The 12,902-nt window shown below is 42.0% G+C and overlaps 1 protein-coding gene across 2 annotated transcripts in view; it reads right to left on the bottom strand.

The window, feature by feature from the left end:
- Positions 1-6,374: 6,374 nt before the first annotated feature.
- The window catches only part of CELF5 (CUGBP Elav-like family member 5), a 195,236-nt gene continuing 188,708 nt past the window's right edge, over positions 6,375-12,902 (bottom strand). For both annotated transcript variants that reach the window (XM_073547588.1, XM_073547598.1), the window contains exons 11-13: positions 9,029-9,172; positions 8,776-8,941; positions 6,375-8,695 (exon numbers count right to left, since the gene is read on the bottom strand). In XM_073547588.1, the coding sequence (XP_073403689.1) occupies positions 8,814-8,941; positions 9,029-9,172 (272 nt within the window). In that variant the 3' untranslated portion in view covers positions 6,375-8,695; positions 8,776-8,813. The remainder of the gene's footprint in view (positions 8,696-8,775; positions 8,942-9,028; positions 9,173-12,902) is intronic.

The raw sequence follows: 12,902 nt of genomic DNA, 5'->3' as shown, positions 1-12,902 counted from the left end.
TCGCTGGCTCTGATCAGAGGTAAGGAGTCAGCAAGAGAGCGCACTGTCAGAGCATAATGTAAAAAGAAGAGCAGAGAGCAGCTCCTCTCCTGGTTTTGCTGCTATTTTTTATTACATGTGCATTTTGTCCAAAGTACACTGTGCAGTACACAGAACAGTACAGAGAAAAATGTATAATAAAGTTAGTTTTCTTCTCCAAAAATGCAACAAAACCTGTTTGCTGCTTTTCCTGCACTTTCTCATTTCTTTCTATGGGTGAAAAATGCTGCAAAAACCCTGAGCGAATTGACATTTTGCAGCTTTCAAAAACATTGCAGTCCTCAAATTCAGTCTGGAATAAAAAAAAAAACATGTGTGCACGAGATTTCTAAAATCTAAAATAGTTTTTGTCGATACTGTAAAAAACAGCTTATTTTTTGCATCAAAAAAATGCTTTGTGTGATTGTGCACTAAGGCCTCTTTCACACATCCGTTTTTTGGCATAAGTCACAATCCGTCGTTTTTTTCTCATACACTTGTATTAGTGACGGATTGCGACGGATGGCCGCACGTTTCATCCGTCGTTCGACGGATCCGTCGGAAATTCTTTGTCCGTCGTCCGGAGACGACGGACAAAGTAACGTTTTTTGTTTATGTCGAAAAGTCGGACAGTGACAGATCCAGCGCCTTCTGTCGTTGGATATAATGAACGCCTATGGGCGCAGGATCCGTCGCTGTCCGTCAAAAGATAGAATCCTGCGACGGATTCCGTTTTTAAGGGTATGTGCAGTTTTCCATTCTGAAACATAAAAAAATCTCTCTCAAAGCACAAGGGACAAAGTTTACCACAAGCTACAACTGCGATCCATCAAAAAAACTGATCTGTCGCATCAGTTTTCTACAATCTGCGCAGGATCCGTTTTTTTTAAAACTTTGACGGATTGCGACTGATTGTAAAAAACTGATGTGAGAAATGTTTATATGTGCCAGAATGGAAAATTTGTGCTCATATCCCTAAAAACGTAATCCGTCGCCGGATTCCATCATTTGTCGGACAGCGACGGATCCTGCGCCCATAGTCTTCCATTATAGCCAACGGCGGACGGCGCTGGATCCGTCGCTGTCCGACTTTTCGACGTACACAAAATAGTTCCTTTGTCCGTCGTCTCTGGCTGACGGATAAAGATTTTCCAGCGGATCCGTCAGACGACGGATGAAACGTGCGGACATCCGTCACAATCCGTCGCTAATACAATTCTAAGAGAAAAAACGGATCCACTGGCATCAGTCGCTGGATCCGTTTTTTTCAAAATGCGACGGAATGTGACTGATGGCAAAAAACTGATGTGTGAAAGAGGTCTTACATTGATCTTTTCAGACCATTCTGTTTAATACTGACTCTATATTGTAAATAAAAAACACCAGAAAAAAGGCAGAGATGCTTACCTGCCCATGCCTCCAAACAAATGCTCTATCAGGGTGCAGTGGACACAACTAAAGATGGCGGCAACACAGGTGCAACAATACCGATGAAAAACCACTCTCAACCTACCAATCCATGGAAGGGGTGACTGTTTGGTATATTAGTGCACAAAAAATAATCTGTATGCGGCGCTGTTCACATACAGGTATTGCAGAGCATCTGTCTTACAACGCATTAATGACGCCCATTTGGAGGCCTGGGCAGGTAAGCATCTCTGCCTTTTTTCTGGTGTTTTTTGAATAATTTTTTGAGTCCTCTTTTTGTGGTTCTACTTGAAAATAACTAACTTACCATACTGTACAATGAACACATTTCTATGCACAAATTGGAATACAGAAATATGCAGCCGTGGACTCTTCCACCCATGCAGACGCACACACGCGCGCGCGCGCACACACGCACCGATCATGATTTTAACATTGGAGAATCAGTCACAAATATCTCTTTTTATGAAAAGGCAAACAGAAGCAGAGCCTTAAGAATTAGCTTTTAATTCTTTCGTAAACGGCAGCTTTTCTGAAACACCTGGATATTTCGGCCACAGACATCTTAGACACACCCAAGGGATGTGCAGCCTGGACGAGGCAAGAAGAGGATGCAGAGAAAGCTCTCGTCCATGTGAGGCACAGTTTCATGAGTGGCTTTCTCTTCTGATGTCAACTTAGCACTGAAAATAACAGGATATATTTAATAAACTTTGACAGCCCTGAAGATTCCCTGCTCACGTTGGCGGCCATCTTGAAAACTTTCTTTACTGTAGAAGGTAACCAAGTCTTGGATATATGATAAGAGATGTCACTGCTAAATAATCAGCTGCATTAACCCCTTCCCACCAATTATGATTCAGTTCATCTATTGATAACAAAGTTACACTGTGCTTTACCTTTCTTGTGAAAAGTCCACTACATACTTTGTCATTGTAAGTAAAGGCAGGCTGAAGCCATAGTTCTCCACCGTACAGCATTCAGGGTGGACTCTGGCATAAAGTATTAAACCTTTCTTTGTCAAAAGTCGCTCTAATTGATGAGTCGCAATATTACTGTACACTTCTGGCACCTAAAGGGTTTCACTTTTCACAGTGAGGGGGGCCTTGTAATGCTTCTTCGAGTCAAAATATGATTGTGGCCCAACTCAACATAGTAAGGTTTACAAGTAGTAATCTGTTTTCTCTGCAGCACAAATATACTCTTTGTTTCTATATACATATAGTGCCTTTCAGAGACCCTGCACAAGCAAATGTGGGTAAGCGGAAGCTGCGTTCAGCCTACAGACTGATGTTCTGGAGATCCATGAAGAATCCTATACTTTGTACTTTGGGAGGCTGCTATCCATTTAGAAATAATGATATCTGTTAATTAGTCCTAATTATATGCTGGAGGATGGAGAGAGGTAAGAAAGCTGAGAAGCCCCTCCATTCTTTGTGCTTAACTAGGGCCTCGTCTTTACACATCTGAGATAAGGAATGTTTGAAGTATAAAAATGGTATTTACAAGTGACCACAGATGCAACGACCCCTTGTTCTTGGAGCTGGCTGTTACCTCGCCTCTAGGACTATAGGGGATGGGGGAATCAACATCACTTCCAAACTGACAAACTAACAGCTAGGTTTACATATTCAGTTTTTAGAGCAAATTACACTGCAATTATTTATAATGCGCTTTCCAGGGCTTTTATACTCATTCTACTAAGATTAGACAATGTGTGCCCCCTGACTTTGCCACTGGGAATTCAACATCATGGGACAATCCTAGGGCCAGGTCTCTTCATTTTCCGACCCAGGGATTAGGTGGGGTTTCCCATTTTATGGGATTTTTTTCTTTATGTAGGAAATAACAGGGCTCGGATGAGTGCCACAGGCCCTGTGTTCTAGCAATTAGTGGTGGTTCCAGGGCTCTGGCTTCAAAGAACAATCTTCTAACATGGCTCAGTGGAGTTTTAGAAAAATATTTTGGAAAAGTTGAACCTTCCTTTTGAAAACCTGTCATGAGGGCAGATCATTTCAGAAGCAACGGGTTTAATCATCTTGCCCATTAACGCATAATGATTATCTCTATAACTGATCATTTGTGGTCAGACAATATCAAGAATTGCTATGTACAAACCAGGTCTAAACTGCTGCCTACGGTGGGTTTATGTCAGAATTTAACTCGGTCAAATGAACTGATACTGGAAATATCAGCCTATCAATTTATTAGGAGAAGGGGCTTCATGGCTTCACTAGTGGCTGATGAGATGATAAGCTAAAGATTAGTTTAGCCCACAAATCACATGTCTAGTATGCGTGCAGCTAAAACGGTGTGCTTCAATAGGAAATCCAGTGCAAAGATCTGCACCAATAAAATCTTAGTACACAAATTTGCAAAAGGAATTTATGTCATTGCAATAAAGTATATCTAATGTGCTTTTGCATATTTAGAAAATGGACTTTAAAAGAAATTTTGTCAGCCCAAAACTTACAGTACAAACAAAGGACATGGGCTTAAAGATGTGATTTTTTTATAACAGGTATACAGTTGTGTAAAAAAGAATTTGCCCTGTTCCTGATTTCCTATTCTTTTGCATGTTTGTCACACTTAAATGCTTCAGATCACCAAACAAATTTAAATATTAGACAAAGATAACACAAGCAAGCCCAAAATGCAGTTTTTAAATGAAGGTCTTTATTATTAAGGGAAAAGGAAATCCAAACCTACAGGGCCCTGTGTGAAAAAGTGATTGCGCCTAAACTTAATAACTGGTTGGGCCACAGCAACAACTGCAATCAAGCATTTGCGATACTTGACAATGAGTCTTTTACAACGCTCTGGAGGAATTTTGGCCCACTCATCTTTGCAGAATTGTTATAATTCAGTCAAATTGGAGGGTTTCTGAGCATGAACCGCCTTTTAAAGGTCATGTCACAGCATCTCAATCAGATTAAGGTTAGGACTTTGACTAGGCCACTCCAAAGGTTTAATTGTGTTTTTCTTAAGCCATTCAGAGGTGGACTAGTTGGTGTGTTTTGGATCATTGTCCTGCTGAATAACTCAAGAGCACTTCAACTTGAGGTCACAAGCAAATGGTCAGATATTCACCTTCAGGATTTTTTGGTAGACAACAGAATTCATGGTTTCATTTACCACAGCAAGTCATCCAAGTCCTGAAGCAGCAAAACAGCCCTGGACCATCACACTACCATCACTATATTTTACTGTTGGTACGATGTTCCTTTTCTGGAATGCTGTGTTACTTACACCTTCCAAAAAGTTACATACTGTCTAGTCAGTCCAGAGAATATTCTCCTGGGGATCATGAAGATGTTTTCTGGCAAAACTGTGATGAGCCTTTATGTTCTTATTGCTAAGCAGTGGTTTTCGTTTTGGAACTCTGCCATGCAGGCCATTTTTGCCCGATCTTTTTCTTATAATCGAGTCATGAACACAGACCTCAACTGAGGCAAGTGAGGCCTGCAGTTCTTTGGATGTTGTTTTGGGGTCTCTTCACTGCGCTCGTGGGATAATATTCGTCGGCCGGCCACTCCTGGGAAGGTTCACCACTGTTCCATGTTTTCACCATTTGTGGATAATTGCTCTCACTGTGGTTTGCCCGAGTCCCAAAGCTTTAGAAATGGCTTTATAACCTTTTCCAGATTGATAGATCTTAATTACTTTGTTTCTCATTTGTTCCAGAATTTGTTTGGATCGCGGCATGATGTCTAGCTTTTGAGGAATCTTTTAGTCTACTTCACTTTGTCAGGCAGGTCCTATTTAAGTGATTTCTTGATTGAGAATTGGTGTGGCAGTAATCAGGCCTGGGTGTGGCTAGGGAATTTGAACTCTGCTTCCCAAAGATGTGATTAACCACAGTTAATTTATGTTTTAAGGGGGATGAGGCAATCTCTTTTTCTCACAGGGCCCTTTAGGTTTGGATTTGTTTTCCCTTAATAATAAAGACCTTCATTTAAAAACTACATTTTATGTTTACTTTGGTTATCTTTGTCTAATATTTAAATTTGTTTGGTGATCTGAAACATTTAAGTATGACAAATATGCAAAAGAATAGGAAATAAGGAAGGAGGCAAACATTTTTTTTACACAACTTTATTGCCTTACAAGATTGCCATAGGCATGAGATGGTTGTTAGCTGAGTGGCCATCTCTCCCATACACAGGAGCGCTCCAATGTTCTCTATGAGAGCGGCTGCCAGATATGTCTTATCTCAGAGAGTAAAAAAGAGAACGTCACTACAAAATTGGACATGTCGGATCCTTTACTCCCCCAACAATCAGCTGTTTGGGGTCACAATTACACATTAGACAGTTGGATGGAACTGCCGATATCCACAGGTTCAGCTGATATTAGTCTATGTATGGGTGACTTAAGGCTAAGTTCACACGTAGCGGAACTCTCGCGGAAATTACCGCAAGAGTTCCGGAATTCCATTCCGCGGGAAAATCGCATTTTAAATTCCTGCGATTTTCCCGTGGAAAAACTAGCATTTTGCAAGCGTAATTAGCTTGCAAAATGCTAGCGTTTTCCGAGCGATCTGTAGCATCGCTTGGAGAACTGATTGACAGGTTGGTCACACTCGTCAAACATAGTGTTTGACAAGTGTGACCAACTTTTTACTACTGAGGCCGCCTATGCAGCATCAGTAGTAAAAGATAAAATGTAAAAAATAATAAAAAAATATAAAAAATGGTGTTATTCTTACCTTCCGGCGTCCCGCGCAGCCTTCCCGCCTCTCTCCACGCTCCCGTTCCCAGTAATCCTTTGCGAAAATGCCCGCGATGACGTCGTTCTCGCGGGATCGCGACGTCTCGTGGTCATTTGCGATGACGTCGCGCGAATGACCGCGAGACTTCGCGATCCCGCGATAACGGACGCCATCGCGGGCATTTTCGCAAAGGATTACTGGGAACGAGAGCGTGGAGAGAGGCGGGAAGGCTGCGCGGGACGTCGGAAGGTAAGAATAACACCATTTTTTATTTTAAATTCTATTTTTTACAGGGATATGGTACCCAAAGCCCGGAGGACAGTCTCCTCTCCTCTGGACCGTGGGTACCATCCGCAAATGTTCTGCTTACTTTTCGCATGGTGTGCACAGCCACATGCGGAAAGTAAGCAGAACAATGCATTCCTATGGGTGCGGGATCGCCGCGATTCCGCAAAATTAATGAGCATGCCACGTTTTTTACCGCAAATCGATTCCGCCGCGGTAAAAACCGCAGCATTAGCCTGACAGCATTGCGGAATCCCATAGGAATGCATGGGATGCTTAGTTTTCGCGTTTTCGCGGCAAAATCGCGCGGTTAAAACCACAGCGGAAACGCGAAAAAAACGCCACGTGTGAATTCAGCCTAAGTGTTCCAATTACAATCTCTGCTCTGCAGAAACAAAACTGTAATCAAATATGCTAATTGGGCGCTCAGTGGCCAAGAGGGAGAGTGCATCATTCCACGTACTGGTTTTACATGCCTCTGCTTCCCCCACTAGTGATTGGCAGCACAGGCTTGCCTGGAGGAAGCAGATCTCACCAGTGAGAGAGGCAGGGCATTCAAAAGTAGCACTGAGCAAAGAGCAAGGAGCCGCTTGGCCACTGAGCACCCTAATAAGCATTTTTGATTACAGTTTAGTTTCTGCAGAACAATATGAGCAATTAGAATACTAAGGCTACATTTACACATAAGTCTGACACATCCATGTGCCATCTCTTGTTTTTCTCAGACAACACAAGGGGACCCATAGAATTTCCCTGATCTATACTCACACTGGACATTTAAAAATAAATCTGTGTCCAGTCCGTAAGACTCAGAGCATGCCCCATTTTTATCCACTTTGCAGATCAGACTTGGCTATTAAGGTGATCAGTGCAAAGCGGATGAAACGTGGAAGACATACTTTGTACTTTAGATTTCTATACTAATTTCAACTGTTATTCATTGGTTATTAACAATGGATCATGGATCAGTGAAACAATGAAAGTTTAGACAATCTACTTGCTTTAGTTTTTAAAAACAGACGAAAAAGTAAAAATGAAGGCAAACTAGATGCCACACAAAGGAAAAACATGTCTCAGGGATGTGAAACCTGAGACAGATGTATGAATGTAGTCCAAAGGTGTGATTAGGAGGAAAGAGGGGGCTATATCCCCTACAAGGGTATGCATTTAGTTTATACTGTAAGTTTGGGCTGACAGGCTCCCTTCAATTTGTTATTTTATGAAAAATACTCCCATACACAATATCAACTCAGTACTATGTCACAGCCCTATAACAACTGAATCATTTGCTAATTTAAGTGAAGGATGTTTTCTCTAAATAGGAAAGCAGCCGTGTCACACTTGGCATTATTAAGCACTTCAGAATATTTTTCTATGTGTAGGAAGATTCCCCATTACACTAATTATCCAATCACTGTTGTTAACCATTTACCCCCCTTATTGATAGGAGAGTCCAAAAATCTGTTGTGAAAATGAGGCATGGTTAGCAGATACTGGTTCACCCTGCATATTATCCTCACGCAGCAACACTGAGAGGTTAATTCTTTCTCAATCCTGAAAGACACAGAGTAGGGTTTTGGAGCAGATGCAAAAGTCAAGCCCTTTTCTGGGGGGCCAGGTGCATGAGTAGCAGAAAAATGGGTATGCCCTGTAAGTGGGGCGTTTTGTAAACATGAGTTTTGACCTCTGCTGAACTCCACTCCTGCCCACCCAGAACACCCTGTCCTCCGTGGAAAAAAAAAATCTATAAAGCAAAATATAACAATGTCTAACTCCATCCCACGTCGGCCCACTGGCAGTGGAAGGGATGTAAGTAGGTTGCGCTGGGCCTCCCCACTAAATAAATATGTTCATATAAATAAGTAAACAGATAGTCCTTTGCACTGCAAATCTGTAGCCACTCTTATGGAGGGGGGTTTGTCATCCCAAGGGTTTCTGGCGCGAGTATCGTCCTGTAACCCCACACATATTTGGTCATTTGAGGGAGGTCATCAGGTACAAGTTTGTTCCTTTATGGATGGTCTCTCCTAGGCGTTGAGTAGACAGACATAGAACACTCACAAGACACAACCTTGTGTTTAGGTAGCTTGGTTCTTCCTGCTCCTCCCCAAAGCCACCTTTTGGTCCTTGAGTGTGGGTGAGGGACAAAGGTCATGAGGCTCAGGGGTGGGACATAGTGTTTAGTGGTAAAAAGTCTTCTTTTCCCATAATCCTTTAAGGAAGGACTGAGGGTGTCAAAGGTCCATTGCGAATCTGCCATAAAAAGAAATGTATCACACATAGTTTTTATGAAATAATAATATCTACTTGAGATTTCAGTAATGAGTTCGTACCTGTTTGACCGAGATTGGTCTTTTGTGTCTAGGGATCGTCAGTATGGTTGAGTAGTGTCTTTAGGCCTCTTTAGTTGAACTTTCAGCCGTTTCATCCCTATCTGAAAACCATTCATGGCCTGGATAGCTGTCTGAGCACTGGATGGATTATCAAAACTGACAAATCCTGAAGTGAAAAGATAGATTTTTGCATCAACAGAGCTGGATGCGAAGAATCAGACTGCACAAGAGAAAGTACTCAATTAGGACTCACCAAAACACTTGCTCTGATTGGTTGCTCGATCCATGAATACTTTGGATGAAATTATGTTACCAAATGGCAGGAACATTTGTGTCAACTCGTTATCCCCAAACTCCTGGGGCAAATGATAGATAAATAGGTTACAGCCCTCTGGCCCTGTGAAGAGAAAAATACAATATGTAATACAGAGATGGAGTGTGGGCCCAATATACAGACAGCAGTGCTCATTCAATTTTTCACATTACATTTTTTTTAATAAAGTTCAGCAACAATACAAGTCAGAAACAAGACATTACAATTACATCTTATAATAACAAAGTAACAAACATTACCTAATTAAAAAAGAATTTGATTCTAAACATGGCTAAATAATTATATTATCAAAATATTAGCGCTTTATTTTTAAATATAAACCAAACGTGTGTGTGTATGTGTGTGTATACTGTACATATATATATATATATATATATTGTAAGTGGCGCCTGACACATAGTGGATGAGAGATACAGTGGGGGAAAATAAGTATTGGATACTCTGCCAATTTTGCAAGTTTTCCCACCTACAAAGAATATAGACGTCTGTAATTTTTATCGCAGGTACACTTCAACTGTGAGAGGCAGAATCTTAAAAAAAATCCAAAAAATCACATTGTATGGTTTTTATATAATAAATTTACATTAAATTGCATGAAATAGTTATTTAATACAATAGAAAAACAGAACTTATTATTTGGTACAGAATCTTTGTTTGCAGTTACAGAGGTCAGACGTTTCCTGTATTTCTTGACCAGGTTTGCACACATTACAGCAGGGATTGTGGTCCACGCCTTCATACAGATATTCTCCAGAACTTTCAGGTTTTGGGGCTGTCCCTGGGCAACATTGAGTTTCAGCTCCCTTCAAAGATTTCCTATTGGGTTCAGGGCTAGACATTGCTTTTTAATTGCCCTGGATGTGTGTTTCGGGCCATTGTCATCCTGGAAGACCCAGCCACAACCCATCTTCAATACTCTTACTGAGGGAAGGTGGATGTTGACCAAAATCTTTGATACTTGACCCCATACTCTCTTTGTGCAGTCGTCCTGTCCCCATTGCAGAAAAACACCCTCAAAGTATGATGTTTTCCCCACCATGCTTCACAGTTGGGATGGTGTTCTTGGGGTTGTAATCATCCTTTTTCCTCCAAACACAGCGAGTGAAGTTGATACCAAAAAGTTTTATTTTGGTCTTATCTAACACATGACCTCCTCGGGAAGATCCAGATAGTTATTGGCGAACTTCAAAAGGCCCTAAACATGTGCTGGCATAAGCAGGAGGACCGTGCGTGCCCTGCAGGATTTTAATCCATGACAGAACAGTGTGTTACTAATGGTAATGTTTGAGACTATGGTAACAGCTCTCTTCAGGTCATTGACTAGGTTCTAACATGTAGTTTTGAGTTGATTCATGTGCTGGTGTGAGCAGGGGGACCTTGTGTGTAGAATTTTAACCCATTATATGGTGGAGTGTGTTACTAACAGTAATGTTTGTGACTGAGGACCCAGCTTTCTTCAGGTCATTGACCAGGTCCTCACGTGTAGTTCTGGGCTGATTCCTGACCTTTCTCAGAATCGTCCTTACCCCACAAGGTGAGATCTTGCATGGAGCCCCAAACAGAAGAAGATTGATAGTGATCTTGTGTTTCTTCCATTTTCTAATAACTGTGTCAACAGTTGTTGCCTTATCACCAAGTTGCTTGCCTATTATCCTGTAGCCCATCCCAGCCTTGTGCAGGTGTACAATTTTGTCCCTGGTGCCAGATAGCTCTCTGGTCTTGGCCATGGCGGAGAGGTTTCAGTGTGATTGATTGTGATTGATTGTGTGGACAGGTGTCTTTTATACAGGTAACGAGTTCAAACAGGTGCAATTAATACAGGTAATGAGTGCAGAGTAAGGAGGGCTTCTTAAACAAAAACTAACAGGTTTGTGTGAGCCAGAATTCTTGCTGGTTGGTAGGTGATCAAATGCTTACGTTTTTTAGCTTTAGATTTTATCTCTCACAGTTAAATGTACCTATGTTAAAAATTACAGGCCTCTGCATTCCTTGTTGGTGGAAAAACATGCAAAATCGGAGGTAGAAAATACTTATTCTCCCCACTCTATGTATCACAGAGGTGGCTGTCCTCTGTTACATAAACCTGGAATAATGCTCTAGCAAACATAGTACTAAAGGTACTGTCACACTTAGCGTCACAAAAACCAGTGACGTTATAGCGATATTGCTAGCGATATCGCTTAGTGTGACAGGCCCTTAAGAGAGGTTAACGTAATTGGTCATGACAAGTTGATTGTAAGCAGGTGAAGAGTTGTGTGGGACAGAGTCTCACCATATCTCTACCCCTGGGATTGGTTCTCATTGTAAAATGAGACTTGTCTCACACGTCTGTGTGTGTAGCTGTTTGCAGACCTCCAGGCTTGTGTGCCTTTGCTAAAAGATAAAGAAGCTGGACTCTATCTCAAGCAGGCAAACCTCCACTAGAGCATGGACTTTACTTTATATTTCACTTTGTGCTTGACAAGGGCTGGATTTAAGTTTTACTGTGATGCGGCTTGTGAGGCATGAAATAAACCAGCCGGACTTTTAAAGAGAAACGATTCCAGTGAGTAGCATTGTTACAATAAATAAATAATCATTAAAAAAAAAATATACACTCACTGGCCACTTTATTAGGTACACCTGTCCAACTGTGTGTTAAGACTTAATTTCTAATCAGCCAATCACATGGCGGCAACTCAGTGCATTTAGGCATGTAGACATGGTCAAGACAATCTCCTGCAGTTCAAACCGAGCATCAGTATGGGGAAGAAAGGTGATTTGAGTGCCTTTGAACGTGGCATGATTGTTGGTGCCAGAAGGGCTGGTCTGAGTATTTCAGAAACTGCTGATCTACTGGGATTTTCACGCACAACCATCTCTAGGGTTTACAGAGAATGGTCCGAAAAATAAAAAAAATCCAGTGAGCGGCAGTTCTGTGGCCGGAAATGCCTTGTTGATGCCAGAGGTCAGAGGAGAATGGGCAGACTGGTTCGAGCTGATAGAAAGGCAACAGTGACTCAAATTGCCACCCGTTACAACCAAGGTAGGCAGAAGAGCATCTCTGAACGCACAGTGCGTCGAACTTTGAGGCAGATGGGCTACAGCAGCAGAAGACCACACCGGGTACCACTCCTCTCAGCTAAGAACAGGAAACTGAGGCTACAATTTGCACAAGCTCATCGAAATTGGACAGTAGAAGATTGGAAAAACGTTGCCTGGTCTGATGAGTCTCGATTTCTGCTGCGACATTCAGATGGTAGGGTCAGAATTTGGCGTAAACAACATGAAAGCATGGATCCATCCTGCCTTGTATCAACGGTTCAGGCTGGTGGTGGTGGTGTCATGGTGTGGGGAATTTTTTCTTGGCACTCTTTGGGCCCCTTGGTACCAATTGAGCATCGTTGCAACGCCACAGCCTACCTGAGTATTGTTGCTGACCATGTCCATCCCTTTATGACCACAATGTACCCAACATCTGATGGCTACTTTCAGCAGGATAATGCGCCATGTCATAAAGCTCGAATCATCTCAGATTGGTTTCTTGAACATGACAATGAGTTCACTGTACTCAAATGGCCTCCTCAGTCACCAGATCTCAATCCAATAGAGCATCTTTGGGATGTGGTGGAACGGGAGATTCGCATCAGGGATGTGCAGCCGACAAATCTGCGTCAACTGTGTGATGCCATCATGTCAATATGGTCCAAAATCTCTGAGGAATGCTTCCAGCACCTTGTTGAATCTCTGCCACGAAGAATTGAGGCAGTTCTGAAGGCAAAAGGGGGTCCAACCCGTTACTAGCATGGTGTAC

Source organism: Dendrobates tinctorius, unplaced genomic scaffold (assembly GCF_039654945.1).
Source record: "Dendrobates tinctorius isolate UK_male_01 unplaced genomic scaffold, ASM3965494v1 ptg000011l, whole genome shotgun sequence".
Lineage (NCBI taxonomy): Eukaryota > Metazoa > Chordata > Amphibia > Anura > Dendrobatidae > Dendrobates > Dendrobates tinctorius.
Note: the sequence above shows the minus strand (reverse complement) of the source record. Positions and strands in the feature narration are given on the sequence as shown.